General features: G+C 42.0%; 1 protein-coding gene across 1 annotated transcript; it reads right to left on the bottom strand.

Moving 5' to 3' along the window:
- Positions 1-37: 37 nt before the first annotated feature.
- On the bottom strand, positions 38-27,574 carry PITPNA (phosphatidylinositol transfer protein alpha). Its single transcript, XM_074922596.1, has 12 exons — positions 27,435-27,574; positions 22,112-22,142; positions 15,673-15,818; positions 15,021-15,112; positions 11,433-11,440; positions 10,455-10,529; positions 9,992-10,075; positions 8,578-8,655; positions 6,739-6,849; positions 4,983-5,105; positions 4,184-4,253; positions 38-2,876 (listed from the first exon to the last, which is right to left on the bottom strand). The coding sequence occupies exons 1-11, from the start codon at positions 27,452-27,454 to the stop codon at positions 4,206-4,208; spliced, it is 816 nt and encodes a 271-aa protein (XP_074778697.1). The 5' UTR covers positions 27,455-27,574; the 3' UTR covers positions 38-2,876; positions 4,184-4,205.
- Positions 27,575-27,610: the final 36 nt, after the last annotated feature.

Genomic DNA, 27,610 nt, shown 5'->3' with positions numbered 1-27,610 from the left:
TTGCAGCCCCCAGAACAAAGCAGGCGGAGGCGTGAAACTCTGTCTAGGTATTTTATTAGATTTCGTTTCCAATATGCCTGTATTGGAAGATTTAGGAGACAAAAAAGGCACAAACTCACATTTAAAGAAACAACGAGATAATCTAACCCATCCTACAAAGTGTGTGTTGCCAAAGGAAAGAGCACGATGAACCCATCTGAACGTGTCGGGGAGGCCCAGCGGGGATGAACCCAGAGAGGTGCAGTGCAGGGGGGGGGACGGAGGGGGGGGGGGGCAAGCGGCCCCACCAGCAAACCGCCAGCAAACCAGCCTGACCCAGGCTGCGGTGAGGTACCTGCCTCTGCACCCCCAAACCCCCACAGCGTGGGTCAGAGAGGGGGTCACGGTACGGCCATTGCCCTACACAGACAAACAGCCCAGCGATAACCCCTCCGGGAGCTGGCGGGTTGAGGGGTTCTTGCCAAAGCCGATGAAAGAAAACAGCACGGTAATGCTGCGTGATCTTTGCTACGTTCACTAGCAGGAACCAAGCATCGAGACTGAAAGGTCTTCACAGGATTTGTCCATCCCAAGGCTGAGGGATGCTTGGACTTTGGATTATAAAGTGGAAGGAAAGCAAGCAAGGGGCAGGAGGGGGGGAAGTACTCAGGCTGGAGTTCCTGCATATTTCCACCCCACCACCAACACCACCCCCCCCCTCAAGTTTTTCCACTAATCAGGAAAGCTTTGTGTAAAAGCTCTTACTCTGAAATCAGAGGATCAAAAGAGGATTGCATGGTGGAATGTTACAATCTGCTTCCATAGCGATTAGTGTCATCGGATAGAAAGCCTCTTGGATAACACAAATTGAAAGAACAAGTCTGCTACGTGTATTCTCAGGTTGTCCTCAAGTGTAAGAATCCCTCAAAACATAACCGACAAACATCAACAGAAGTCAGTGCACAAATTCTCAGTTAAAAATACTTTAAACTCAAAGAACTATCACTGGGGCCTACACTCCTAGAATACTTCTTGAACAGTTACAGAAGATGCCACAAAACATCCTGGTCCCAAATAGCCTTACAGATTAAAATTTAGTTTCTTCACCTATTTTACAAGAAATTTGTTTTACTTCTGCCTGGTGAGATTGCTAAAAATCCCTCAAACCCCACCCCCACCCCGCAAAACCGTCTGAGGTCACTGAGAAGAGCCTGCCAGAGTTACTGGTACAATTCAGAGCTTATTGCACTTAGACATGAGTAAGGCAAAATAACAAACTAAAAATAAAGGGATAAACTGCCCCCTCTCCAGAAACCAAGCGCCATCCTCTCCCTCCAGAGCATGCCTCATCTTCCCTCACACTGAAAACAGTTCAGATCCCAGCACACGCTTGCTCAGCATGGCACAGGATCATTTCAGGATCTCCTGCTTGCAGGAATCTGAAGGGCTGAAGGAGTCGGATGTATTACAGAATGCCAAGAAGACTCCTCAAAAGTGGCGATACACCCACGACTGTGTTTGGCATTCAGTATTTCATGTTAGTGCTGCCAAATACAGAAGTGGAAAATAAAGTGATTACTACTAGGAAAAAAAAAAAAATTAAATCAAACATTGGGCCTTAGGCATAAGCAAAGAAATTGTTTGGGGGTTTTTTTATATGTATTTAATAAAGCAGCATTTCTTTGATACTGTTCTGCTTATTTGATTGTCTAAAGCTGATATCAACATAAGTATTTGAATTCATAAAATAACCGAGTTTTTTACATTGTTTAACAGTATCCTTTGTGATTTATAAACTGACAGATATCCTAAAAAAACCCTGCAGGTCTTTGTAAGTTGCTTTCTTATAGCTTGAAAGGAGATATTTTAGTCAGTCTTGCAATGGGAAATTATTGCTGAGCAGAACCACCGACCCAGGCACCTGGATGAAACCAGATACCAAGACTTTACTTGTACACCAGCTTTTGCTACATCCCAATTTGTCCAGGGAGAATCACATTATTGATAGTCAAAATAATTTTAGCTTTGCAAGTTATGGGAAGTCTTAGTAAATAAAGAACCACGAAGTTATGACGTATGTCAAGCAACTTTTCATAATGATTTTCTAAGGCTGACACACACAGCTGAAGGACAATATAGCTACATGGGCCAAAGGGACCACGTATGACTAAATTGAAACTCAACAGTTATGTGCTGAAGGCCCTAGCATGGGGATGCTGAATGCAGCTTCTGTGCAGTCTTTAACTGATGTGTGCCGAGACAGAACAAAGTAATGCCGTGCAGAAGCCACGTATATGATTCATCACAGACCAAGAACTGTATCTGGCTACTCCAGTTTACATATTCAGATTACATGCCATTAAATTCTTACCCTGGGAGCAAAGGTCAGACATAGCATTTTGTGGAATAGTTTTGCACTCTAAAATACTGACAGTTTCCCTCTCCATTTCATTTCAAAGAATGGTGAAGGGCTGGGCAGGAACAAAGGTGGCAGTTTATCCCACTTGGAAAAAAAAAAAAACAACAAGAAAAAAAACCCCAAACCTAAGTCACCACATCACAAGACTATTTTAGCTAAAAATGTCACTTGGAAATCAAACAGGGCCACATGGAAATTGGTCTGAACACAATGAAAAAAAAAAAAAGGAGGGAGGAGTCGTAAATACAGCGGTCTCTAAGTCACACGTCTCCAAGGAGCTATCTCCTTCGTATACGTGCTAACATTGGAGTGCTTAGTACCAGACGGTCTATTTGCTCACAATATTAAGGGGCATCTAGAATTAGCTATGGGAGATTTAAAATCGCCTGCCGATTGGATATAGAAAGGCTTGATCCAGAGATGGTCCGTCAGTCAAGAGTGTGGATTCCCCGGGCCTTCCTGACGACTGTCTTGCAAACTAAAATAAAGAGACAACAGGAAGACATTTTAGAACCACTTTGGCAGAGCGGTGTGCCAAAAGAAGGGTCAGACTGAACCTTCAGGAAGGAAATGGGAGACACACTGTCACCAGGGCAGCCAGTGGCAATACACTGCTGCACCATTACGTTTCTGCAATAATCCAGAGCAGAATTTCCAATAGAGCCTAAAAATGACAAGCAGAAATTGCAATTTAAACAATCTAACACATCAGGGGGCTACAAGACCACCAACTCAACTTTTCTACAAACTAGAGTAAACGTGAATGAAGAGGAAACTAAAAAGGTTTAAGTTACATTAAAAAAATTAGTCTGTATCTATCAGAAGTCACCCCTTCTGCCACTCCTTCACCTTGTGTTCCCCACTTACCACCAAACAACCAGCAGGTAACAGAGGACAAGCAGAGGTAAACAGCCAGCCCTTGGTAGGGCTGTGGTTCTGCCCCACACCGTTCTGGCCAAGGATAACTAGGACAGCATTTTACCACCCTAGAAAAGTCGTGGCTACTAACTTGGACTTCTCTACATAAATGGATAATGTCTTCCTTCTCCTTGCCTTCTTACTTCCCTAATACCCCATTTTCGTAAATGTCTAAGAAAAATTCCCCACCACCAAACTCCAAACTGATTACAGAGTTTAACAGAATAAGGTTCAACATTGTCAGCGCTGTTTACACGTTAGCTATCATCCACATGCCGTCTAGAATACAGCCTAGGGATTTGGCCAACAAAGGCAAATTCACATACGCTCTTCAGTATGATAGTCCCTCCCCTGCCAAGTTAGCATACTCATAGTGAAATAGATGAAAAACAAGTCAAAAGCTTTAAAATTGTCATTGCTGTTTCTTCTGCAACATGCAAGTGTTGTTCAGGCCTTGGCCTATTAGTAAATACTGTTAACAAACAATGCGAGAAATACATCCCAAGCATATTTGCAAGGAATTTTCAATTTCAAATGTATTCTGAGTATTTGCAGGTCAAATTTACTCTTTCAGAACTGACAAAAGCTTCTCTGCAAGTCATGGAAAGTATCACAGGCATTACAGAAGAACAGCAGTAAAGTCTACAAAATGTTCCAACACATTTTTCACTCAGACATTTCTTTCGAATAATTCTGCAACAAGACAGTAAACTTGCTCATCAACCTGTCAGTGAAACAGGTTCGCTATAAAAACAATACCACAGATTTGCCTGCCAGAAGCTACGAACAGGATCATTTCTTACCCAAATGTATTTTTTCTCCTAAATAGAGAAATACAGAGTTTTGTCAAACTCTCTCAATACCTACAGTGCACAAGGAAGAAGTCATGTTAGTCATCTGCAGCCGTCATTCCTTTCACTGGATCTTTTTCTCTCATCTGAAAGAGGAAACACTATTCAAGTACTGATTCTTACACAATATCTCAAAATTTATTGGTATGGAACACGTTAAGCTACCTGCTCTATGCAAGACTCTGATTACATCTGAGCATCCCAAATCAGTGTTTGTGAATATGCACATGCAGGCACCACTTCTGGTTAAGCTGCAGGTCTGCTAAGGGTCTGGAACCATTAGCCAAAGGGCAGAGTGGACATGAAACTATAATAAAATATCCTGAGGCATGAAGGAAGAGTGCAGTGCAGGACACAAATCACGGAACAATGTACTCATTATTACCAAATTTGTGTTTCTCATAGTAAGAACCCTTTTACATACCCCCACTACCTGCTTATAATACTTACAGCTAGAAATATTTCTATTGAACTGTTTTTTTGAAAACAACAAAGACAAAAATGACCTTTGGGTAAAAGCTAATAGCAGATATTAAAGCAGTAAATGAATCATTGCCACTCATACCCTCAATACCCGCGGCTCAATACATTTATTGACTCAACAACACACAGAAGGAGAAGTCCATAATAATTAGAAGGGGATGCCAGCACAACAGTCATAGCCAATCACTCAAAGCACAAGCAGCATGACCTAAATAGCAGGAGGAAGACAACACACATTATGTTATGACAGTGCAGCAGTCTTTCCTCTCTCTACGGTACTGGATAGAAACAGTTTTTCACACAACCCACACCTGCCCTGCTTTTCCACTGACCTCATCCAGCTGTCTCTTGGTCTCCTCCTCCATCCTACGAATGTCCTCCATAGTCAGATCAACCCACTTATCAAGCCAGCAAAAGAGCTGCCGATGGAAGTTTGTGAAGAGACGCTTTTCTTGCTGCAAAAGGAGGAGGAATAAAAGATACAAGTGAGCTTACTCATAGGGCAATTAATACAGATCTAACCAGATCATAACAATTTTCAGAGATGTGTACACTGAACAACCAGCTCCCTCGCCCACCTTTCTATACAGCTACCACAATTGGAAACTGGAGCTAGCTAATTTTTATTCTTTTTAACAGAATATTTAGAACCTCGAATCCCTGGAGAAATGCTTTTTTTTTTTTTCCTAAGCCTAGACAGCAGTCTGCATTGAAAGAATTAGCGAATGCTTTAGTAATTTCCTTTCCTTTGACAGTATTGTTCTGCCTGAAGTGCTCCAGGTTGGGTTTACTTAGAGCATGACCGTTGGCCTGAAGGTGCAGAATAAAGGAAAAACACAATAAAAGTATTTTTAAGATAATCCTTGACTTGCTAAAAACTGGAGGTTAGCAAGTGTAAAGGGTTGACATGCATGTATCTTGCTTTTTCCTTTTGCAGTGACCTAAAAAACGCCTAAACTTGTTTTCCACAGCTGAAAAGCTTTCAGTGGGGGGTAACTACTATGCACTAGCTACGTCAAGTTAGAGGCAATTTACTTCTATTTTATAGGAGATAAGCTAGACAACATCATTAGACAGGGGTATACAATGCCTCTTGGAAAGTTCTCATTAGGGAAGGACACTTCAGTTTTACCAATTATGGTTTCACATCTGATAACCTGCTCTCATCAAGAGCAGCTCGACTACTTTGATGCAAACATGTAGCTAAAGAGACACTCATAAAGAGAAAAGGATTCAAGACACTGCTTTGTTCAGGGCTTTTGTTACAGGTATTTGAAATCCTGCAGCAGCATGGTCATTCCCCCTTAGAATTCTCTTTAGATTCTATCACCAGAGAATTGCTTTTGCAGAAGCAGCACTGTAGTTTATCAATATTAACCACTGAGAAGTCTCCATGATATGAAGTCACAGGCATTTTATGAACACAACGTTGCTTGGAAAATTGCACGTACTGATTCCCAGGTCTAGCATCCTGCTGCAGTTCACAGGTTGTGAACTCTTCCACAGAAAAAGCTCTTTTCAGGATAGCAATTATTCACGTTCTCAGTTAATGAAGTTTCCCACCATCTGTTTATTTTTTAACATGGGTTTTTCAAGCAGCAGACTAGGAGAGGAAAACATGACTAGAGCTCTGTGTCTTGCCAGAAACATCCTCAGCTGATTAGGATCAGATAACTAAAGCTGTAACTATCTCCCCACAAAAATATGTCTCGGCCCTGACCAAAATAACTCTAGTATACATGCATGATCTCATCATTCACAAATCAACTACCGAATGACCACAATCCTCAGGCTGATCTATTAAACAACAAAACAGCCAGTTTACCTTCATACATAAGAGTGGTTCAACACCCAATTCACAGAACAACCAGCCAGCCCTGATCTTGGATTAGCAGCAAATTAAATTCAACTTTAACTAACTGCAGTGTATCAGGCAGAGGCCTTGACTGTATTGCCTGAGGTGACATGACTGGGCTTCAAGTTAATATCTCCAGGCAGGATACACTATTAGAAGCCAAGGTGCTAAAGCAGATGGGAGATGAAACAAACCTCATTTCCACATTTCTCTCCATCAGAGAGCTCACCTACCTTCTGTATAAAGTTCTCAACTTTATTTTGCAGACCCCACCACTTGAACTTGACTGTTACCAGTTTGTAAGCACACATGTATGGACAATCTGTCTGCTTCCCCAGCTCCTTCTGCAAAGACACAAAGATATTCACATCAGGATTCAGGTCAAATGTCTCCAGACAAGCAGCTCCTTCAATCATAACTATGAAGTCTTTTCACAATTCCTCACAATCGCCTTGCATCCTTACACCTTGCCTTTCTTCTATTGACAAGTTTTATCACATCTTTGCTCATCCCTTTCCCAGGGTATTTAAGAGCATGATGAAAACAGACTCTAGGTTCCTCCACAGTTGGCCTTCCCTCCATTTTGAGAGTAGACCAACCACTCCTTCCTCTCTTCTGCTCTCCGTTTTTTCTTCCATTAAATTTATGTTTTTCAGTATCTTCACTGTTATGCCATGGTGTGAGAGATGACTTGTAACTCCCCGAAACAGGTCCTGCGAGAGATCGGGGATGGGGGGAGTGGGGGCTCTGCGAGCCAAGGAACATCTCCAAGACTTGTGAGTAACAAATCGATGGTCATGGGGCGATCATGTGGCATTTGGCTGCCTGGACAGCACAGGAGGGGCTGCAGGGGGGAGCCCTGTGGGGAGCAGGATGGTTCTGCTCTGGGGCAGCTTGTTCTGGTGAATGACCTTTGCTTTGTTATCTGTGAAATGCATATTAAAGTTGACACCCTGCATATGCTAATGAAGATTAACAAGGCCATGCTAATTACATCATCCCATGAAGCACCTTACCCCTCCCCATCTATGGGATACGTAGGTATGTGGGTTGACCCAGGGGATGGATCCAAGGAGAGTGTGTATAAATTGAGGGGGGGGGGGAGGGGGGGAGGATTAAAAAAAAAAAAAGAAAAAAGGTGTGAAGACGACGGATGAATCACTGATGAACTCGGACAGGACCACCACAGGAACCTGGACTGGTGATCTCTGTTTCTCTATTCTCTTTCTCTCTCCCTTTTTTCCCTTTTTCCTTATTAACTTTAGGTAACCGAGGCATACTACCTTGCTCACCATAACTTGTTACATACTTAGCCTGTTATCGTGTATCCAGTTAGGACATTGTGGGAAGTTAATAAATGTCCACGTCTGGACTTTGAGACTTGTCTCACCGCTGTCCACTCCGTTGGGGATTTACAAATCTAAGTCCTTGTCTCCCTCATCTGAGTGGGACATGACACATGGCTACTTACTTTCCTTAAAAGTCTTTTGACAAAGTTCCTGTCTAATACCTTTTGGAAATAGATCATCCAAGTCATCCACATAATTATCAAGCCTTAAAGAAAACTCTACAAGGTTCGTAAGGTGAAAGTTCCTACTTCCTTTTACAGGAGTCATAGCCACTTTTCATATCAACCTCGGCATCTACTAAGTTTGCCAGCTAGAGATCAGATTTGCTCACCCATAGCTCCCCAGATCCCATTCAGGGTCTCTTTTAAAGACTGGTATCATATTTGCACTTCCACAGTCTTCATATTCCAAGGATTTAAGTGAAAGGTTAAACACTGCTGCTGAAAACTCAGCTATTTCATCCTTGAATTCTCTCGGGTGAACCTTTGGGCTAAAAAACCAGACAGCTCTGGCGATTTCTCAGAACTCATTCTATCTATTTGTACCAAACTCTTCTACTTCCTTTCCTCTTCAGAACAGATCCCCAGATCCCCAGCTGAGTTCTGCATTTCCTTCTACAAAAATGAATCCAATGTTTTACATATATATCTTTGGCTTCAAGTCCCAGTATCTATACTTCAGTCATGCAAGCTGATATAGCTCCTGAACTCATGCAATACATACCTTCCAGTTGGGACCCAGAGGTCCACGTCCAGTCTTGACAGATTTAAATTTTGCTGGATCTTCTTCTGCCTTGTAATCCTATTGGACAGACACACAAGATTAAACACAAATTATCCTACTGTTATCCAGCTGCTCACTGTCACAAAGGATTTATTTTTCTGGTGGGCAAAGACTAACCTCTAACTGCCTTCTCAAGAGCTACTGTTTTCAGACTCCAACATTAGGTCACTCTTCAAGAAAACATATTTCCCCGCCCTGTGCTGTGTTCTAGACCTATGTGAAGAAGTGGTAACAAACTGTATGACCTTTGTAAGGACTCCTTTGGGGTAAGACTATGAAGATCTGCAAACCCTCAGGACAGGTTTCCTGTAACCACTCGTTGTTTGGGAGCTAAACACTGCTGCTGCAGAAAATAGCTGTGTTCTCTGGAGCTGCGGTATCGAGTATTTTTCACAGCACTGTATCAGGATGATGCTCGCACATCACACACTAGAAAACAAGTACAGTCAAACTCACAGTACCACCAAAAAGAAAGAGGCATCAGTTTTGCCCCCTATTGTATAGGAAATAATTTGCAACATTCCCCTTGTGCATCTCAGTTTGAGACTGGGGAATGTACTCTATTCCTATCCCCAATTCAATTAAAATGAAAACAAATTCAAATCATCAGCAGTTTAGTGCCAAGAGTGATAAATTGGTAGCATCTTCTTCAGGAGTCTTTTGCTACAGGTGACTTCTCCTTGAATTAAGTGCTGTCAGAGAGCAGTTTGTATGTGTAGATACAGCTTAGTACCTGCCTAACCTATTGGAATCAGGTGCTACTCATGTTCTACCAATTCATCTTTATCGGAAAGAAAAGCTAAAATAAGTACTAGTTCTGGTTTAATACCCCAAAGCCAAGTTTGAGAACAGGTAAATTAGTCATATTTGAATGGTATCAGAAATACTAGGTGGGAAAACTCAAACATGACATTTTTGTATAGTTGTTTTCCCAGTACAGTACAGGAACATCCCCGAGTTCCTTACAGTAACTGTAGTGGTTCTTAGAACAAAGTATCAGCTACATGATTTCAAATTACACTTGTGAAGCCATGGGTAGTTTAAAAAAAGATCCTGTATAGAAAGGGCAGTGCCATTTCTTCCTATTCAACCATTATAATCAGCTGCAGGTGTTGTAGAACTACACATATACACTGTTACATGCACTGTAAGGCTAAGGAACACATGTTACAGACAGTATTGGCAGAGCTTTTAAAATAACTCTTCCTTTAGCTTCTAGGAATGTTTTTCCTCCTCTTTCCATCCTCTCAACTGTCCTGTTACCTGTGGCCATCCCTGGTAACACAGTTTGTACATTATCCCTCTTTTAGCACAAGGCCTCCCACACTAGGGAGCTCTTACCCACCTACCATACCTTGGGAAGTACTTGACTCCGATCAGCAATGTCTATATAAATAGCTTCTACATTCTTCCATACATCTGGCTCCAGTTTATGAACCTGCAGTGAAAGTACAAGACTGATGTAACTGATTCAGCTACAGAACACTCGCATTCTAATATCATAAAAAAACCCATCTGGAGATACAGATACCCAGTGTTTCCCTTCCACGTACAGAGAGGACACTGCAGTAAACACACAATGAGAGATCTTTGAAAGAAGAAAAGATGCTCACACAGAACAAATGTTTGGGGGACAATTTTATTCAGCATATATGAGAGGCCAACAGGAGGAAGTCTCTGCCTTGTTAGTGCAATAAGCATTTCAAATCCAGGAACACGGCAAATAGACAGTTCCACACAGCAATTCTCTAATCTAGCATGGAAAGCAGCATTGTGACATTAAAGAGATGAATAAAATATATGACCCAAGTACTTACATTCTCTTGTGTTCCAAGATCTGATTTATGCCAGGTTTCAATTTTGATCAGGAAGTCATCCTTCATATACTCATTCTGTCATCAAAATAAAGCTTCTTGTTATTCTTTGGATATATAACTTGTCTTCTTATTAGCTAGATAAGCATTAGGAAAGTCAACTCAGTTATAAGTTGATTGGGGTTTGACTTAGGGAACTTCAGAATTATCTATAGATACATCATTGCTTTTAGCAAAATTGTTTGATCACTAAATATGTAAGATCAAATAAACCATAAGTTATCCACTGAAAAACCAAAAGTTCCATTGTTTTAGTGAGACATTTTGAGTTTACAAGTAACTTTTTCTTTAAAGGACAATACCTACGACTCTATTTAGAGTTTAGAAGGGGTAACATAAGTTAACTAGGCAGAAATTGTCTTTTCAAAGAGATTATTGATCTAGCACTGAGTCCGTATTTGGATGCAACTCTTCAAATGAACAATATTAAACTGATTGAGTCGAGAGCTTTTGACATGGGAAAGGGAAGGGACGAGAAGCACAGTTCTCCCAACTAAGAAAAAAACTTTCCATTTCTCATTATTACTGTGAGTAGAAAAGGACTTCCAAAGGTAACTCTATCCTCCCTCAAGGGAGCAGAAACAAAAGCACAAGCCAGTGAAACACTCAGCATGTAAAAAGGAAATATCAAACTCAGAAGACAGATGACTCAAAGAGACATAATGGTACGAGCTAACTTTCTTTGAATCAGTTTCTCTAAGCAATGGTACATTCCCATTTGTAAAACCGAGCATTGCTGCAGTGTCCCTAGTTACACTGTTTGGACATGCCACAGTTGGCAAGGGGGTTTAATCTACATGATCTTAAAATGACAAAAGCTGAAGTGCCTTTAGTTCAAGCTAAAGAGCTTCTTCTACCCAGAACACTTCATTTCAGACATTACACATGCTTCCATAGATCATGAGTAAAAGCAATACTTACTGTAATAACTGGTCCAAGAAATCAATGCATGAAAAGAAAGAGATACAGTACTTTAGTGAAAAAAGAATGTACCATTGCCCCCCCCTCCCACTATCAGCAAGACAGGGACAGCTTCAGCTTTCCAGGGGGCTGTTGACACTACTGAGGAAAACACCCTAGAAGTCAATAAAAGCTAACTTCACCCCCTTCTCCTCTGGAAATTCTCAGACTTGGAGAAACCCAGAGGAGCAGCAATTAATTATGTACTGTCACTTCTGCTCTCTGGACTCCAGCCAGCTGGATGAGAAGATGGAATAAGTATGTTCAGCTGACGGCATTTTACTAATCCTTTCTCAGCTTGCAGATAAGAAACCTCTCCATAGTTCTGAAGCAAACACATGCTGGATTTCAGGCCAGTGCAGACCTCATCACTCCTGCACGCAGTAACCAGACCCTCTGCATCTCCACTGCTCATGGTAACTAAACTCCCTGGATAGTAAGGCTCAATTATTCAACACAGAAAAGCGATTAAAGATCCTGTAACAGTCAGCATCTGCTCCACCTGAGCCAGAGTACGTTAGCAATTCTACTCAAGAATAAGGATGTCTGAAGCTAGAGTTGAACTTTGTTGGTTTGTTCTGAAGTTTAACATGAGGGCTTCCCTAAGAAGCAATTTTATTTTAGAGGTACTATTACAATTTGCGAGTTTCCCAACATTCTATAGACAGTACTGTCCCGTATCACCTATCAGGCACATCCAGCTACCTTAATTGCCTACTGCTGGGCCTTGGGACTGTGCTAAACCCCTAACAATCTGAAAAACAGCAATTTACAGAAGGCTAATTATTCAGACCAACATGTTGGGGTGGAGGGAGAGAACAAGCAAGCAGAGCTGAGGCTAATTTTTAAAAGGGTGAACTTCATCTCAAAGAACATTTCATTATTTCTGCAAGTTGTTTTTTTTTTTTTCCTGCTAGTCCAAACAAAATACTGAATAAACCAGCAGTAATTATAAACCAGAGTCTTCCCACCTCCCCATGACTATGCACCATGACTATGCAGCTGCCTTAAAACAGGTTTCTTCACCTCCCTAATTTCTTCTCTGTGGGGAAGATTCCTCATTTGTAAACAAATTAATCTCTTCAGAAATGTCCATTAAAACTTAGATGCTCAGCTTGCTACAAATTAGGGCCTGCACTTGAGGTGTTACAGCAGCAACTCCTACACATTTCAGCTGCAGTTATAACTTCTCAATTTCTTGACATTTGGCCACAGGCCATGCTGACACTCAGAGGGGTGGAACACACATCAAACTGCTGTTCTAAAAACATTTAAGCAACATTCGTATTGAAGTCAGACCGCAGAAAAGAACCAAGAACACTGTTCTCCTTGGCACCAGCCCACAGTTAAAACTATTAAGCAATCCTCACTTCATTTTTACTGTAGAAGTGGTAAATACATGCAACGACAATCTCATTTACAGTTCATACTCTCAAAGGCGCAAAGTAAGGCTTCCATTTGAAGTACATAAACCCAACATATTACAGCACAAACAAATGTGCAGAATCTCAGGAAGTTATAAGCTAGGCATTTAAATTCCCTCAGTCTGGAGTACTACTTTGATAACGGTATATAATATGCATATTAAAGTAATAATTGAGCTTTTCAGAGGAGATACAGGGAAGTGTAAGAAGGATGATCTCGTCTAATTAAAGAAAATACCAGGAGGTACAATTAACTAAAAGTACAGCTTTATTCAAATTTAAAAGGCTCTGTGTAATACCTGCTGTGCAAGTAAGCACTGCTCTGGAGCAGCACGCTAGTATCACCTTGGTACAGGAGGGCACAGGCAGAAGTACCACTAACTCCTACACAGTCAAACCAGGTTTAGTTCTTACGCTGTCCCCGGCTCTTGAATTTCAAACTCTGGTGAGAGGGCTGAAAGCTGTAAGCCAGCATGGCATTCTGTGTTACGCAAAGATTCACATGAGGCCATCCAAGTCTTCTCACGCACGACCAAAATACCTGACTGCGTCCCAAAGTAAAATGATAATGCACGAGGCAGCTTACACCACATATACGGGTTCTTGCCTCCTGCCCAATACTAGCAAGTGAAGGTTTCAGCAACTTTTCTGAGCTTTTCTTGATTCACGTCAGGCTGGCAGATTCTCTAAACAGATTTGTCAGCCTCCGCATAAAAACTGCCTTCTGCTCCAACCCCCACAACAAAGCACTTTCTATCTCATATTATACTGATGTTTATTACAGTTGAGGATTTTTTTTCCTGTTATGTTATCATTTCTAGCATACCAAAATCTGAAATTTCTTCAACTGTGTTGGAGAGTCTTGTACTTGATTTTAGTATCACATTTTTGCCACTTAAGTAGAGTTCTAGCAGTGTGTAATTGAAGGATAAGAGCAACAAAACAAGCTAACTCCATACCTTTGTCTCAGAAACTGGTGGAGAAGAAAAAGAGGAGGAGGAGGATATAGCTAGGCATTATGTCTGACAAAGTCTACTGGAGTCAACTTAGTCAGATCTGTTTCCACAATTTAAAGAATTAATGAAAGGACTTTTTGTGTTTAAACCAGTACAGTGTACTTAACATGGAAATAAACTAGACGTTTATTTGCTAATTTAAATAATATACAGCAAGAAAACTGCATAAAAATGAGAAACATAGGTTGTAAATAACTGTTTCAGCATCTCGTATTATGTGACTTAGAAACTTATTCTGCATGATTATGACGCTATCTGAATTTTGTATTTGAACTATCCATTCCACTAGACCACTGCATGCAATTTCACATACTGACTTAACATTATCCTCTCCCACTGCAAAGCTTTTTCCTTCTTTTAAAACATGTAATTTTAAATTCTCTTAAGGAAATAGTTGAAGAATAAATTTTTCTATATTGAGTTTTAAGAACAGCTGGAATTTTTAAGTTTACAGTTCCCATAGCAACTGTACCACTACCAAATATCAGGAAATAGATCCTTCAGGGATACAAACAGCATAAAACACAGCCAAAAATATTACCTAAGTTTGGAGGCAAAGCCAAATTTACAGCTCCTACAGCAACAAAGACCACAAAACCAGTAGTGGTTAAATACTGTGGCTGATAACTTCAGTGAGTAAATAAAATACTATACACTCCTGTAGAAAATTAGTTTGACCTTATTCCACCACTTCGCACAGCTTCCAGAGCTCACCCCAACCAAAATCTTCCCTGTTCCCTTCCTGCATCTTCCACTGCTTTTCCCACCACACTCTGCTGCACTTGAGTACATAAAATCATCCCTCATACGTTCATTTCACTGGTGTTGCACAACTGTTCCTTTATAGGACTAATGTCCATTTCTTGGTCTTTTTTCCCCACTGTCATTCACGAGCAGCATATCAAACAAGGGCATTTCAAACAAGGGCATTTCTTGTAACTCCACAGCACTATATTTTGCTTCTCCTGACCACAGAAAGGGCTTAGAAATTTAAGATTTAAAAGAGCTGAAACAGCTTCCTTACTGGTTGTCTCCTTCCTTATCCCCTCCTAACCCCTCCCCAGGAAACCAAAAAGCCAGCAATCCACAGTCCTTCCCCACGCACTCACCAGTTCTGCAGTAGGGATAGGCATTCCATGCTTTTTCATGTATATTGAGAGCTCCTTCAGGGGCCAGCATTCTCACAAATGTTGGCACTTTGCTGCAGAATTTGGAAATAGGAAGAAAGGCACTGATCAGAACTGCGGGTAACGAGAGCTATGGCCCAGACTCTGAGACGGGCAGAACATCACCTGAAACGCAGACGCTAGAGACTCACACATGCGTGCAGCGGTGGAATCGGTGGGGTTGTCCCCACCCTCAGTACAATGATTTCCAGAGACTGCTGAATTGGACAGGTTAATCTAAACCTTCTTTACATAATGAAAGGAAAGAAAAAAAAGATGGGGAGGGTAGGCTGAAAATAGGTTGAAATCCAGGAGGCATTTTGCTCTTTAGCCAAACTCAAGCATGAAAATGCTGGGTAACAGGATCATATTTTCTTTGAGAAGCTGAGACCCAGATTTTCTTGGGGGTGGATAGGTGTACCAGTGATGCTCGCTTCCAGCAGTACCACGTCCCAGCTGCCATTACGCTCCTGTCTTCCCTCACTGCCTTTACATAATCTGATTTACACAGTTCCTACAACCCTACTGCATCTTCCACCAGTTGCTCTTGCCCGAAGAACCTTGCCCAACTCCAGAAATAAAATGTTTCACATACCTCTGTAAATGGTAGATCTTGTGTGTGTACTGCCCACGCTCTCCATCTCTCTCGTAGGGTTCGTTCACCAGGACCTCCACTCCTTCACCTCCACCAGTTTCATTTTTACTGGCTTCTGCCACAGAATACAGCTGTCCCACTTGATACTGAAGAAGTTAAAGACACATTATTGTGATAGCTATAATTTAGCAGAAGTAATAACTTTACCAGAAGAAGCCAAGGATAAATGTATTATCTGGGGAGAAGGCAGAGAAAAGGACATCCACTTGTGTGTCCAGATAAGCAGCTCATTTAATTTCATTTTGATATAAAGTTTGAGTGGTAGTTAGGAGGAAATTGCTGCCAATAGGATGGTTACCTTTAACCCTTAGATCTCAAGGTCCAAACCAACACAAATTCAGGAGAAAGCAAAACAGATTAAAGGAGCATCAGGGCAACATTTAAAAAAAAATCTGCAGATGACCTCAGGCATACTGTAGCAAAATCCACTGGTTTTCAGGTTTGGCACATGGGTGTTGCAGTTGTTCAGGTCAAATGGATAACAACACGCTGACAGTCCTAAATTAATAGGCATACAGTACTTTATCCAGAAGAGTCACAAAGAACTTCACATGAAGTTATTTGACAAAATGGGGGGTAGGAGGGAAGGGAGGGAAGAACTGCAGAAGGGAGAGAGAAGATAAATTAGGTGGTGCAAGTACCCTTTAAGTGCTCTGAGAAACACACTTGTTAGATGCACACAGCTTAGGAGCCCATTAGAGCCAAAGGTGAGCATCCCCCAAGTCAGTTCAAAACAACCAAATAAGCAGCTTGAAGTAAAGAGGGTATTTGCACCAGTGGGCTTTCCAGTGAAATGCTGCTACCTCTTAAGGCTGAATATACTGAAACTACCATTCTGGGCCTTTACAACAAGGCCTACTAACATACTAACATGTTTAAATCTCTCTTGCCAAAACTGACGCTATGATCAGATCAGGTCATTCTCTTCAGTGAACACCCATTTCCCTTCTGAACCTACTTCAAATTCTGTTCTGTCAGGCTCTCCACAACCAATCCTTTTCCTTCCTTCTGAAAACTTTATCTAATGAAATAACTGAACCCACTAACATGCAGGATGACTGGTTGATCCATGCTGTCACTGCTCCCCCTACTATTTTTCCTATCTTTGGTTTGGGTTGGGTTTTTTCTGTATCACACTTCCTCTTAGCCACGAGCATTAAACCATTAACGGGGAGAGCACAGAATTTCAACACACAGTAAGATTCTTAGGATCAGTTTTTTAGTCTCTTACAGACACTCACTTGGCAGCGTTATTTCCCAGGAATCCCTCAAACTACTTGATACTATACAATCTCTTTGATAAGAAGCACGGCCAAGTGTTTCACAGGGAAGAGCAAAGGAAAAAAATCAAGGATATGAGCAAAAGAGAACATTCTTGTCTGCAGAAGATGTAAAGACTAATACACTCTTTCCTCTGGTAGCTAAAAAAGGGGATGCAGAGCTCAAAAGAAACATGATCAAATGAAGAAAATTCAGGCAGGTCTCTTTGAGGTGAAGTTAGATGAGCAGTAAGGTTTGAGGATGAAGAAGCTAAGGCACCAAGTTCAAAAGGAAGCATTCAAATTTAACCGAGTTTAATTTTCAGAACTGCAAGTGAGCCAAACAGCAACTGTTGCCAAAAGCAGTAGAGAGAGGCAGTCTGAAAGGGTAATACACAGAGTCTTAGGCATCAGAAGTGCAATGATTAAACAAACAAACAAAGCAAACACACAACAAAAAAAAAAAAACAAAAAAAAACAAAAACCACTCCAAAATGTAACTACAAAGCAATGGAACACTGATTAGGTCTTCTTCCTTTTCCCCAGCACAGGGCTGTGCATCAGAATCAGGAATAGCACTTACCACTCCCTACACTGAAGCCCAGGCTGGAGAAGTGGAATACTGCTCTGAGCTGACAACCCAGAAATACTTTGCTGGGCTAGTACATCCTCACCAATGAAGGAAGATTTCTACAGTGGTTAAATTTCAGTTCCCAGTACTCAAGCTCTATGGTGTTTTGTACCATCTCGTGCTAACAAAGACCAAGAAAACATTTGTTCCTACTGGAAGAGTAGTAGATGGTAAACCAAAGCAGTAAGGATAGATGTCCTGGTATCAGTTAACCTGGGGCAGGGCAAAAAGCATAGCAAAGGATTTAAACAGGTGTTCTAAACAGTCTCAAATACAACATATCAGCATATAAAGTAAGTCTGAGTACCTGTTAGACTATCCCTGAAAATATAACAAAACAAACAGCCATCCAGTAAAAGTAATCTATAAGAAAAGCAAATCTACAGACTGCTTTTGAGCAAAGAGCAAGAGCTCTGCTGGATCTCTTCAGAAGGTGCTGGCCCAGGTTACACAAACAGCCCTCACTTGGCTGGACAGTTCCTGCACCATCACCAACAGATTGGGTTTCAGTCTGGATTTTGGGCTGCAATACAACTCTCTGGCTTCTGACATTTCATACACTATACTGCTTTCCTCATGACTCCCCGCAGATGACCCATGCAAAACAGAATACTCACCTCCCTCCAGAAGAGCAAAACATGAGAGTTGTGAAATCTCAGGAACAAGCTGATTTAGTAAAGAGGCACAGGTACAATCATAGAGAAGAGAACTTATCATGAGTTTGGCAACTAAAGCATTAGAGGGGAGGACTGAATAGCTTTGACCACTTTGCAGCAAGTCTCAGGACATGTCTCCACAAACTAATTCCTCTTACTAACAGTCTCTCATTCATTTCTTCTCCGTTTTAAACACACAGGTCAAAGTTCAGACACTAAGAGGATAAGCCCTTTGGTTTGCCATCTTCACCATTTAATCTTCCCTGTTATTTCTGATCCTTTAATCGCATTGATAAAAGAGGAAAAGGCCCAAATAAAACTGTCCCAATGAACAAATCCCACAGCATCTGCCTGCAAAAGTTAACAGAACAACAGATTCTGGATCCTCAAAGCCCAAAGTGTCAGACAGACCTATCCTGGCAGACCTGAGAGCTCAAAAAAAACCCTCCCTCTCTTCTGCAAGAAGTCATCCCTCTTGATCTGTGTCACAACACCTCTTATGCAGCTGACAACAGATCTTCATTACACCAAATTTCTTTCAGAAGGCCTCATCTCAGTGTAGCCATCTTCAAGAACAGTTATTTTCCTGAAAGCAGCTTTGAACACAATTAATGAGTCCTTTGTGTTTGGCAAGCTCCTTCCCATGTGAGAGGAACAAAGAGGCAGCACAGAATGTGTACACACAGCTCTAATCCATACCAGCATTTCAAAGTGGCAGCTGGCAAGACACCCACACAGCCGCTCAAGTCCACGCTCTCAAAGCTGGCACCATGCAATGTGATGTTGGTCACAGTACAAGCGTAAAGGTTAGCACCTAAGATATAACAAGGTTTTTTTCTTTTTGCTCCCTGCAGCGTGACAGTATAAAACAACACAGCAGTGCAGCTTGCAGCCTGCGCTTAAGCAGGACCACATCTTGGCAGAGTTTCCTAGTAGAAGATGGTCTGCTACAGTCTAACTCCTACATCCCAGCCTTCAAGTTTTAGTCATCAGCAGGGCTTCTCTTCCACCGTTTTGTTCCCACCTTAGCAGTCACTTGGCTAATTATTCAGCATTGATCCCTTTATTCATTAAGCCACATCTTCCCAATGCCTCCCCAAGAACTAGTTTTCTCTTGAGTTCTTTACCATTGGTTAAACTCCATTTGCTAGGGGTGAGGGGACTGAACACAGAATCCTTGGCATATCACAGAACGACACAGAAGACTCCCTCAGCCCTATTACAATGCCTCAGAGTCATAATTAATTTCATTCCCTATCTTACACATTGGCATCAGACTTCTGGCAACAATTTGCACGCAAAAGGTATGAACTCTTAAATCTTTTGAGCAGAAATAGCCCACATTAAAGTAAAATCAGAAATTCTCCTGCTAGCCAGAGATGCTTAATGAGCAGCTACACAGTCAAGAGCCACAACATGTCTCCAGAGCCCTATTTCAGAGTTTTGTGCACAAGGAAATCCTTGAAAGCAATGAAGTTTTAACAGCTGCTTTGCAATACAGACAGCAGTGTAGTCACCAAGTGATGCACAGATGTGTCAGCATCTTTCCACACAGGAAGGGGGATGAAGCAATACACAAACCCAAAGCCATCCTTTGAGTCAATATGGGAAATGACCTTTCTTCTTAAGCATACCTTTAAAACTACCATATCACTTAAGTAGATATGCAAAGCTAAGAAAACTTCAGAATTCTTTCTGCTTAGGGAACTGGTTCCTGAAATCTGGCCTATCACATGAGAACCACCAGACCTTGAAAAGGGGCATCACTCAGGGGGCATGGTGGCAATATGCAAGTTTGGGAAGAAATTTAAGTTTGGTTGAGTTGGCAGTCTAGCCACAATCCAAACACATTAAGGTATTCTCTCTAGTATTTTTATTCCTTCTCTTCCAATGATGTTTCTTTGTTCTTCACTTTATAGACTTTTCAGGAGGTTACTCAGCTCTCTGGAAGTCCTCTGATTCAGGAGAGGAATACATCTTCTGGAACAGATGACCCCAAGGCATCCTCAGACAAGCAGGTTGCTAGAGACTGACAGATTTACGTAGTGCCTGAAACCTCAATTTTCCACACAGGCAGCCTACACACAAGGCTTAAACATGCCTGGCACTGAACAGCCAGCCAGGGAGGAAAAAGAGCATAGCAAGGGAATCGTTTTAATTGGATGAAGGTTAATCCTAGTATCAGAGAACTCAGAAAAACTCTGTGCTGAGTTCCATCCAGTCTAACCCCCTCAAAGAAACAATCTGTATATCGATGCTTTGACTTTCTCTTCACACAGCTTGATACCTACCAGGCATGCCATTATGAGGCAGGGCTCCTGTTATTCAGGCTAAAGTCTTCTGTTTATTGAGCTCTGGAGTACCTTACCATCTACCCATACCTCTCTAACTTGAGAGTTTGCATCTTTTGCTTACTTGATAAAGCTTATCATGTTAGTCCTTTCTTTGTCAAGGAGTTCTCCACACAAGTAGCACTCAGGCACAGTAAAAGATCCGGACATAGCTACTCTAATACTTCAGTTGGACTTCTGCTGAAACTGCTTGAAATAGATTCATGCAGAAAGCACAGAAGCTACAGATAAGGAGTAAGCAACAGATGGACTTCTGGCATTAACAGCCTCATTCTTGTACCAACTTACAACACAGACCTAAAACCACTCTGATCAGAGGTCTGGGCTTTCCATCAGCATATGATGCCTGTCACAGCAGACCGATCCACAGGAAAAAGGAAAGCAATGTCTAAGCTGAGTTCCTTGTACTAGCCAGCCTCCTGGCTGCAGGAATACACTACATCAAGTTCTAAACTGTGTTTTATCAGAAGAGTAAAGACTTATAAAAGGGATATGCTTAGAACAGTGCCACCACGATCCAGCTCGCCACTGTCTCTGTCACAGTAGCTGCTATATTCAGGGGAAAGAAAAATGAACAAGAGTGATGTTATCACAGCTCTCCCTAAGAGTCAGAACAAGCTCTCGATCAGAACTCACAAACTTAAGGCTTACAGCCAAGGATCACAAGAAAAAAAAATACATCCGGAAGAAGGAATCGACTGCAGAAGTGCTATAGACTCAGTGACTCAGTCATTTCAATTTCTCACCTACCTTGCTAGTATGAACGTTAAAAAATTGAAAACATTTATATGTTCAGATTCTCTGCAAGAGTGGTGTTCAAAGCAGAAGGGAGGAAGGAAAGGCAAGCTGCAACTCTCAGAGAAAACAGCAGGGAATCAGCCACAGACTCTGCACAGCTATTCCACAGTCAGTTTGGTGATCAAAATCACCATGTCCATTATAAACTACATTTCTTCTCTCAATTAGAGCTTTACCTAAACTAAAAATAAAGCTTTCTTTCTGTAAGAGCTAGAGAAGACAGGTCTTAAAGAGTTCTTGGAAAGATGCACACAATCTTTTATTTTGCCATATCAGCCTCACAAATCAGAAGAAATAGTTTGTCTAAGAGCTTAAAACAAGAGTTCCAGCAAAACACAGTTTAAAGGGTAATTTAAATTTGTACTAAAGCTTCCTCTTCACGTTAAAAAAAATAGAAAAAAGAACAATAGCATTAATCAAAAGGAAACTGCACTTTATAACAGCCTGACAAGTTAAGATTTGTAATCAACACATCTGAAAGTACTTTATAGCAGAGATAATCAGTACCCTCAGGCTTAAAGAAACTCAATTAATCGGTCAGAATGATGGCGAATGAGTAACAGCTCACAGAGGTCCTGAAGACAGCTTCATCCTCTTGCATTTTCCAGTTTTTGTTCATACAAACTTCTTTGATCAAGTTTATTTACAGTCCTAAAGAAAAGAAGCAAGAAGAAAAAGACTTACCTCCTCCACAGACACAGGCAGGATAACACGGCTGAAAGGGAATACAGAAACAGAAAGTTAACAAACATCCCTGCAGCTGCAAAACTTACGTGACACATTCCTCACAACAACGGCTACACAGCTCTCCTCTCCCCCCAGTATTCCAGCATCCACCTAGTGTGAACATCCTGAGCGCTTATCTTTAGTCCCAGGACTATTTATATAATAGCCTCAAAGAGAATCAATACATGATAGAGCATAATTGCAGTCCTATATTAAAACCATATAATTCTCACAGACCCTTACTGGTAACGCCTTACCAGCCTACACACGTACACAGCATCAGAACAGTTGCATGTTCCTTCTCACTACAGCCTTTCAATAGTCACATCTTACTTCTCATCAAGTTGTTGTAGAGCGTTGCTATGTGCTTCAACAATTTTGCAGAGATCTGCAATAGTCACAAGCCCTTACACGAGTTGCTTATATGTTCTATCCAGCAGGAAAGAACACTAAATAGAGAACTATATGGAAGGCTGCCTCAGAGCTGACTGCAAAGCAAGGTGTTGCCGTTTCTATTCATGAGTCACTTTTTTTTTTCCCCATTGCGGTTTCCTGAATGCCTCTTAGAATCAACTGACTGGACTACGAAGCAAAAACTGCCAGAAGTCACACTGAGATTTTTTTGAAAAAGACAAGAATAGAGCTAAATTTTAAGCTGATAAAAAGGCGCGCATGTTAGGGCCTTTAAAAATATTGTATCTATCTCCAAAGCTAGATTTGTATTTGACCTCTGCTTTCAGTAAGCATGATGTTGAAACAAGGAACCAAAGTAAGATACAGATATGAAATGGATGCAGCTACGGTGGAAGAATTCCCAGTTCTTCGGGAATTAGTGTCAAAGAAATGAGGATATAACGGGATCAGGAAAAAGTAATGTATATTCATAAACTGATTTTTAAAAAGCAATACCGATGAAAATCAAATTTTTTTTCTACACTGGAGGAACGTTACCAGCAAAATACCACAAGTAGTAAGAGGGGCAAAAGTTTAGAGATTATGCAAGATTACTTAAGACAGAAATGCTTTATGCTGGCTGCAAAGTACTGCAGAAAGAGAACTGCAAGATGAAATTCACTGTCAATAAGAAGAATAATGTGCTATAGGCACTTGTTTGCCCTAAACACATGATGTTAATGAGCCCCACATCAGCTATCGCCAACAAATATCTTGGTGTCCTTATGGCAAAGCATCTGGAAACAGCTCAGTGGCAGTTCAAAAGTAAACAGAACATCAGAAACTGGAACATAATACATACACCCAAGCAAAGACAGTTACGTCTATAATCTCTCATGCTTCAACATCTTGAATATAATGCATATAATTCTGGTTGCCTCATCTCAAAGAGGATACAGAACAAGTGAAGGAAGGCAAAAAAGATGATTGGAGATAGGAAAAAGCTTCTGTGGGTGAAGAAAGTAGTTAGACTAGGCTTTTCAGCTTGGAAGAAAGAACACCTAAAGGGTTAAGATATGGTAGAGCATTAGAGACATGAATGGTGAGAAAGAGTGAATGGAGAAGGAACAAAGACTATATGTCTTAGAATAGAACAACTCAGGAAATAATAAAAATCACTAGGCAACAAATTTAAGACCAATTGAGTGTACTTCTTTACATCATGCATACTTAAATTATGGGATTCCTTGCCAAACTCAAGAGTTATAAGCAATTTTAAAATGGAATTTGATCAATTCATGGAAGTCCATATGCCACTTACTGGTAGGATATATTGAACAACAGTCATTCTGCTCACTATGTATTGCTTCCTAAAAATATCTGCTAGAAGGCAAGATGGAAGAGGACCTTTAGTCCAGCTGAATATGGTATTTCTTACATAAGGGAGAAAAAAAAAAAAAAAAAAAAGGATTTCCACAGGTAGACCAAACCATCAAGCATGACATTAGGTTAATTAACTGGATAAAACTCAGTAAGAATGAAAAGAGGGTTAGGATGATAAGTAAAGGCAAAAGACCAAGAAACAGGGAAGAAACAATGGCTTTGGAGTAGAGTTTAAATATTTTTCTTTAAAAAACCTGGTGTAAAAAGGTTGATGTAAGCTAATGAAATTCCATTTAGAAAACTGGAGGACACTAGATCTGAATATTATCTTAAGAGTTCACTGTTCATGAATGGAGAAACAGAAACACAAAGTTAAATAGTTTACAATTCATTTAGCCTAGCAAACCAAGAATGAGGGGGATGACTAAGACTTATAGGTAGTCAAGTGGTAAAGGAAGAGGGAAGACTACTCAGGAGGATCCAGAGGAAAAGTTTCACAGGAGCAGCAACGGAAACAAAGACTCCTAACTTTGGGACAGAACTTGATCAACTTATGAGAAGTTATACGATGCTGTTGCCTGCCATATCAAAGGCCTGAAATGATGAAGAACATTCAAGATCCCCCCTAGATTAAAATTTGACTCAAATGACAGCAAAGGGAAGTACAGCCGCAGAGAAGTTCAGTGTCATTATCGTCACTTCACAGGAAAGGGAAGTAAGTCTCTACACTCTGATTCTCCTCAAGGTCTTCCGATGCACTTTAAATCAAAACAAGGAGAGCAAGCAAGACCTGAACCAGCATTTACAAACCCTGAAACCAAAAAAAACCCAATCAAACAAATGAACAAAACCCATGCAGCTTATCTGTAGGATGGATAGGTAGAAATGAAAGCTAAGTCTGAAAGACTGATAGGATATCACATGAAAACATTAAAACTACCGCTGCATAACCATCAGTACAAGCAGCTGTACGGAAAAGATTGACTGTCTGACAATAAAAGATGTGACATCAGGTTGTTGTTATATTGTCCTACTTCTATAACATCTCCTAAAATACCTATGGAGCATATAGTAATACCCATTTGATTTAGTAGGGATGATGTGACATGAGGTCACAGAGATGAAAGAATAATCTGCTCAGATGACATGCAGTTACAGCTCACTTATATTTTACCACCTACACTAGGTAGGCAGTAAGGTATCTGTATGCATTGTTGGGGCAATCAGAATTAATCAAACAATAACAGCAAAGTATTTCAAATATCCAGGTCACACCAAAACAAGTAGTTTCTCTATGCCTTAAACAACTGCTTCCTGGAACATGAGATTTAGTCAAAAACCATCTCAAACAGCATGTAAAACGGGCAACTTTCATATACAACATCAAGGAACAGTTAGATCAGAACTAGTAGAGTGACACAACTCAAGGGTGTGCAACTGTCAGAGCTAGTTGGGAATCCCAAGAAGTCAAAAGAAAATGTTCATTTCTAAAGTACAGTAGCAACCTTGACTGTCCTTAGAGCCACATATGTCTTAACAAAGACACAAAGAAGGGAAGAAAATAAACAGGACAATATAGCTAATGACAAGACTTAAAAAGCTTAGTGACCCTTCTGAAAATAGAAATTGAAGCCTCTAAAAAGAAACAAATTTCATAATTCTGGTCTTTTAACCTTTAGTCTTAACATCTACACTTCACATTTTGTTTCTGAAACAGGCTGTGTGAAAGACTCGTAGATATGTTGGTGAGGTAAATGACAATATCAAGTGAAATGACTTTTGGAAGCAACGCTCATCAAAATGAACTTTTCATACTCTCAGAAATCTGAAAATTCAAAGTACATATGTTCCTACCTTTACGAGATGCCCAGTGGGTAGCATAGCTCACTGGCAAGTGAGATTTACTGCAGTACAGGGGATGAGATTGTAAGCAGAAGCATGAAAAAGATATATAAATGCCAATAAAAATAAACCAGGCTGGTGCTATAAGAGGAAAAGTACATTAGCCACCTAAATTCATAGGAAAATACCAACAAAACAGATGTTATAGAAGAAGCAGTTAATTATCTTTTCATGCACCTGAAACTAAGCACTTAGTCCAGGTTTCTGTCTGCTACCCAGTTTAACACTACAGAAGGTAACGGTGTCTCTATGTGACAAAGACCAGCTCTGCACCCCTACTGTTGGATAAAAATAGTAGGGGTTTAAGGATTGGTGAAAAAAAAAAAAAAAAGTTAATCAAGTTTAAAGACAACTACAAGGATCAGTACAACCCTCAACACAGTTTGAATCTTTCAATCCACACCATAGTCCAGGATTTGGCAAAGTAATTGCTATGAAGAGGACAGCATCATGCAGGTAAACGTGTCTAATAGAAGACCTGAAAACCCACTTTATCATTGGGATCACAACAATCTTCTATAAGGGGGGGAAAGCCTTTTCCGTCAGTCAAATGAAGTTCTTTTCCATCAGTCAAATGAAGTTTAAAAGAATAGAATGCACTTAAGTTTACCTTAAGAATTCAGCAAAGAAATACGTGCAGCAGTATGAAGAGCTCGCAGACACCTAGCCAAAGTGCAACCGAGCCGACCACGGTAGCAAGCACAAAGCAGCTGAACGCAAGACTACGAAAAGCGATGTGACTAATAGTTCCACACACTCGCGACAGATCGCCCAGCCCGTTTTCCACCCCTTCTTCCCCATCACGGGGCACAACCACCGCAGCTGCCTCAGGGATGCCGAGGAACTCCGAGGTGAGGTTTCCACATCAAAAAAAATATTTTGGAGCTTATTTCCGGCACGTTCACTCTTGTTGGGAGTCTCTAGTTAGCAATGACCGAGCTGAAGGAGAGGGGGGGGAATCAAAACCAGGCTCGCCATTAGCCCTGGTACAACGAGAAGGAGCCGAGGAGCCGCTGCCCCCCGCCGAAACCCCTGTACCTTGACCCGGTGCGAGGCCGGCTCCCCGCTCCGGCGGGGCCCTTGGCGCCATCAGTCCCTCCCCGGGCCACCGGGAACGTCCCTCCCCGCCCCCCCACCAGTGCGGAGCCGGCGGCGAGGACAAGTGGCCGCGGAGGCCGGGAGGGGGGGGGAGCACCGCCGTAGGGCTCCCCAAGCCGCCCGGCCAGGCGGCGGAGAGCCGCAGCGGCGGTGCGCGGAGGGGGGCAGCGGGAGGCCGGTGCCGGCCGGTGGCCCAAGCGGAGGGTGCCGCTGGCAGCCACCGGCTCCCGGGGCGCCCCCACCCCGCCGCCAACGCCGTGACCTTCACTCCCGCCCCCACCGGCGCCGCGGCCCTCACAGAGCGCTTCCCCCCTCCCTTTCCTCCCGCTCCCTCACCGCAGCCCGACGCCGGCCGCAGTGCAGGGCAAGGCCGGCCCGGGCCGCCCCCCCCCCCTCCACGGCCGGTTACGGCACCAGGCCCAGGCGAGCGCCACCGGGGGTGACCGGGGCACAGCCAGAGAGGTGAAGGGGACCGAGGGGTGGGGAGGAAGCTCCCCGCACTCACTATTCCTTGATGAGCACCATGGCGGCGCCTCCCGCCCGGGCCGGCCCCGCTGAAGGTGACAGGCGCCTCCCGGCCGCTCCGCTGGACCGCGCCGCACCGGGACGGGGCGGGCGGGGGAAGAGGAGGGGAGGGGGGGCCGAGGCGGCGGGAACAGGGGCGGGGCGTTTCTGCGGCAA

Source organism: Athene noctua, chromosome 19 (genome assembly GCF_965140245.1).
Source record: "Athene noctua chromosome 19, bAthNoc1.hap1.1, whole genome shotgun sequence".
NCBI lineage: Eukaryota > Metazoa > Chordata > Aves > Strigiformes > Strigidae > Athene > Athene noctua.
The sequence above is the reverse complement of the archived record's forward strand: the minus strand, read 5'-3'. Positions and strand labels throughout refer to the sequence as shown.

Excerpts from the sequence above, each read along its gene's own strand:
- PITPNA (XM_074922596.1), bottom strand. The coding sequence starts at position 27,454 with ATGGTGCTCATCAAGGAATA. Across the intron at positions 15,113-15,672 it reads AAGATCTACCATTTACAGAG|CAAAGTGCCAACATTTGTGA; the intron begins GTATGTGAAACA and ends CAAATTCTGCAG. Across the intron at positions 5,106-6,738 it reads TTGAGAACTTTATACAGAAG|CAAGAAAAGCGTCTCTTCAC; the intron begins GTAGGTGAGCTC and ends CTCCTTTTGCAG.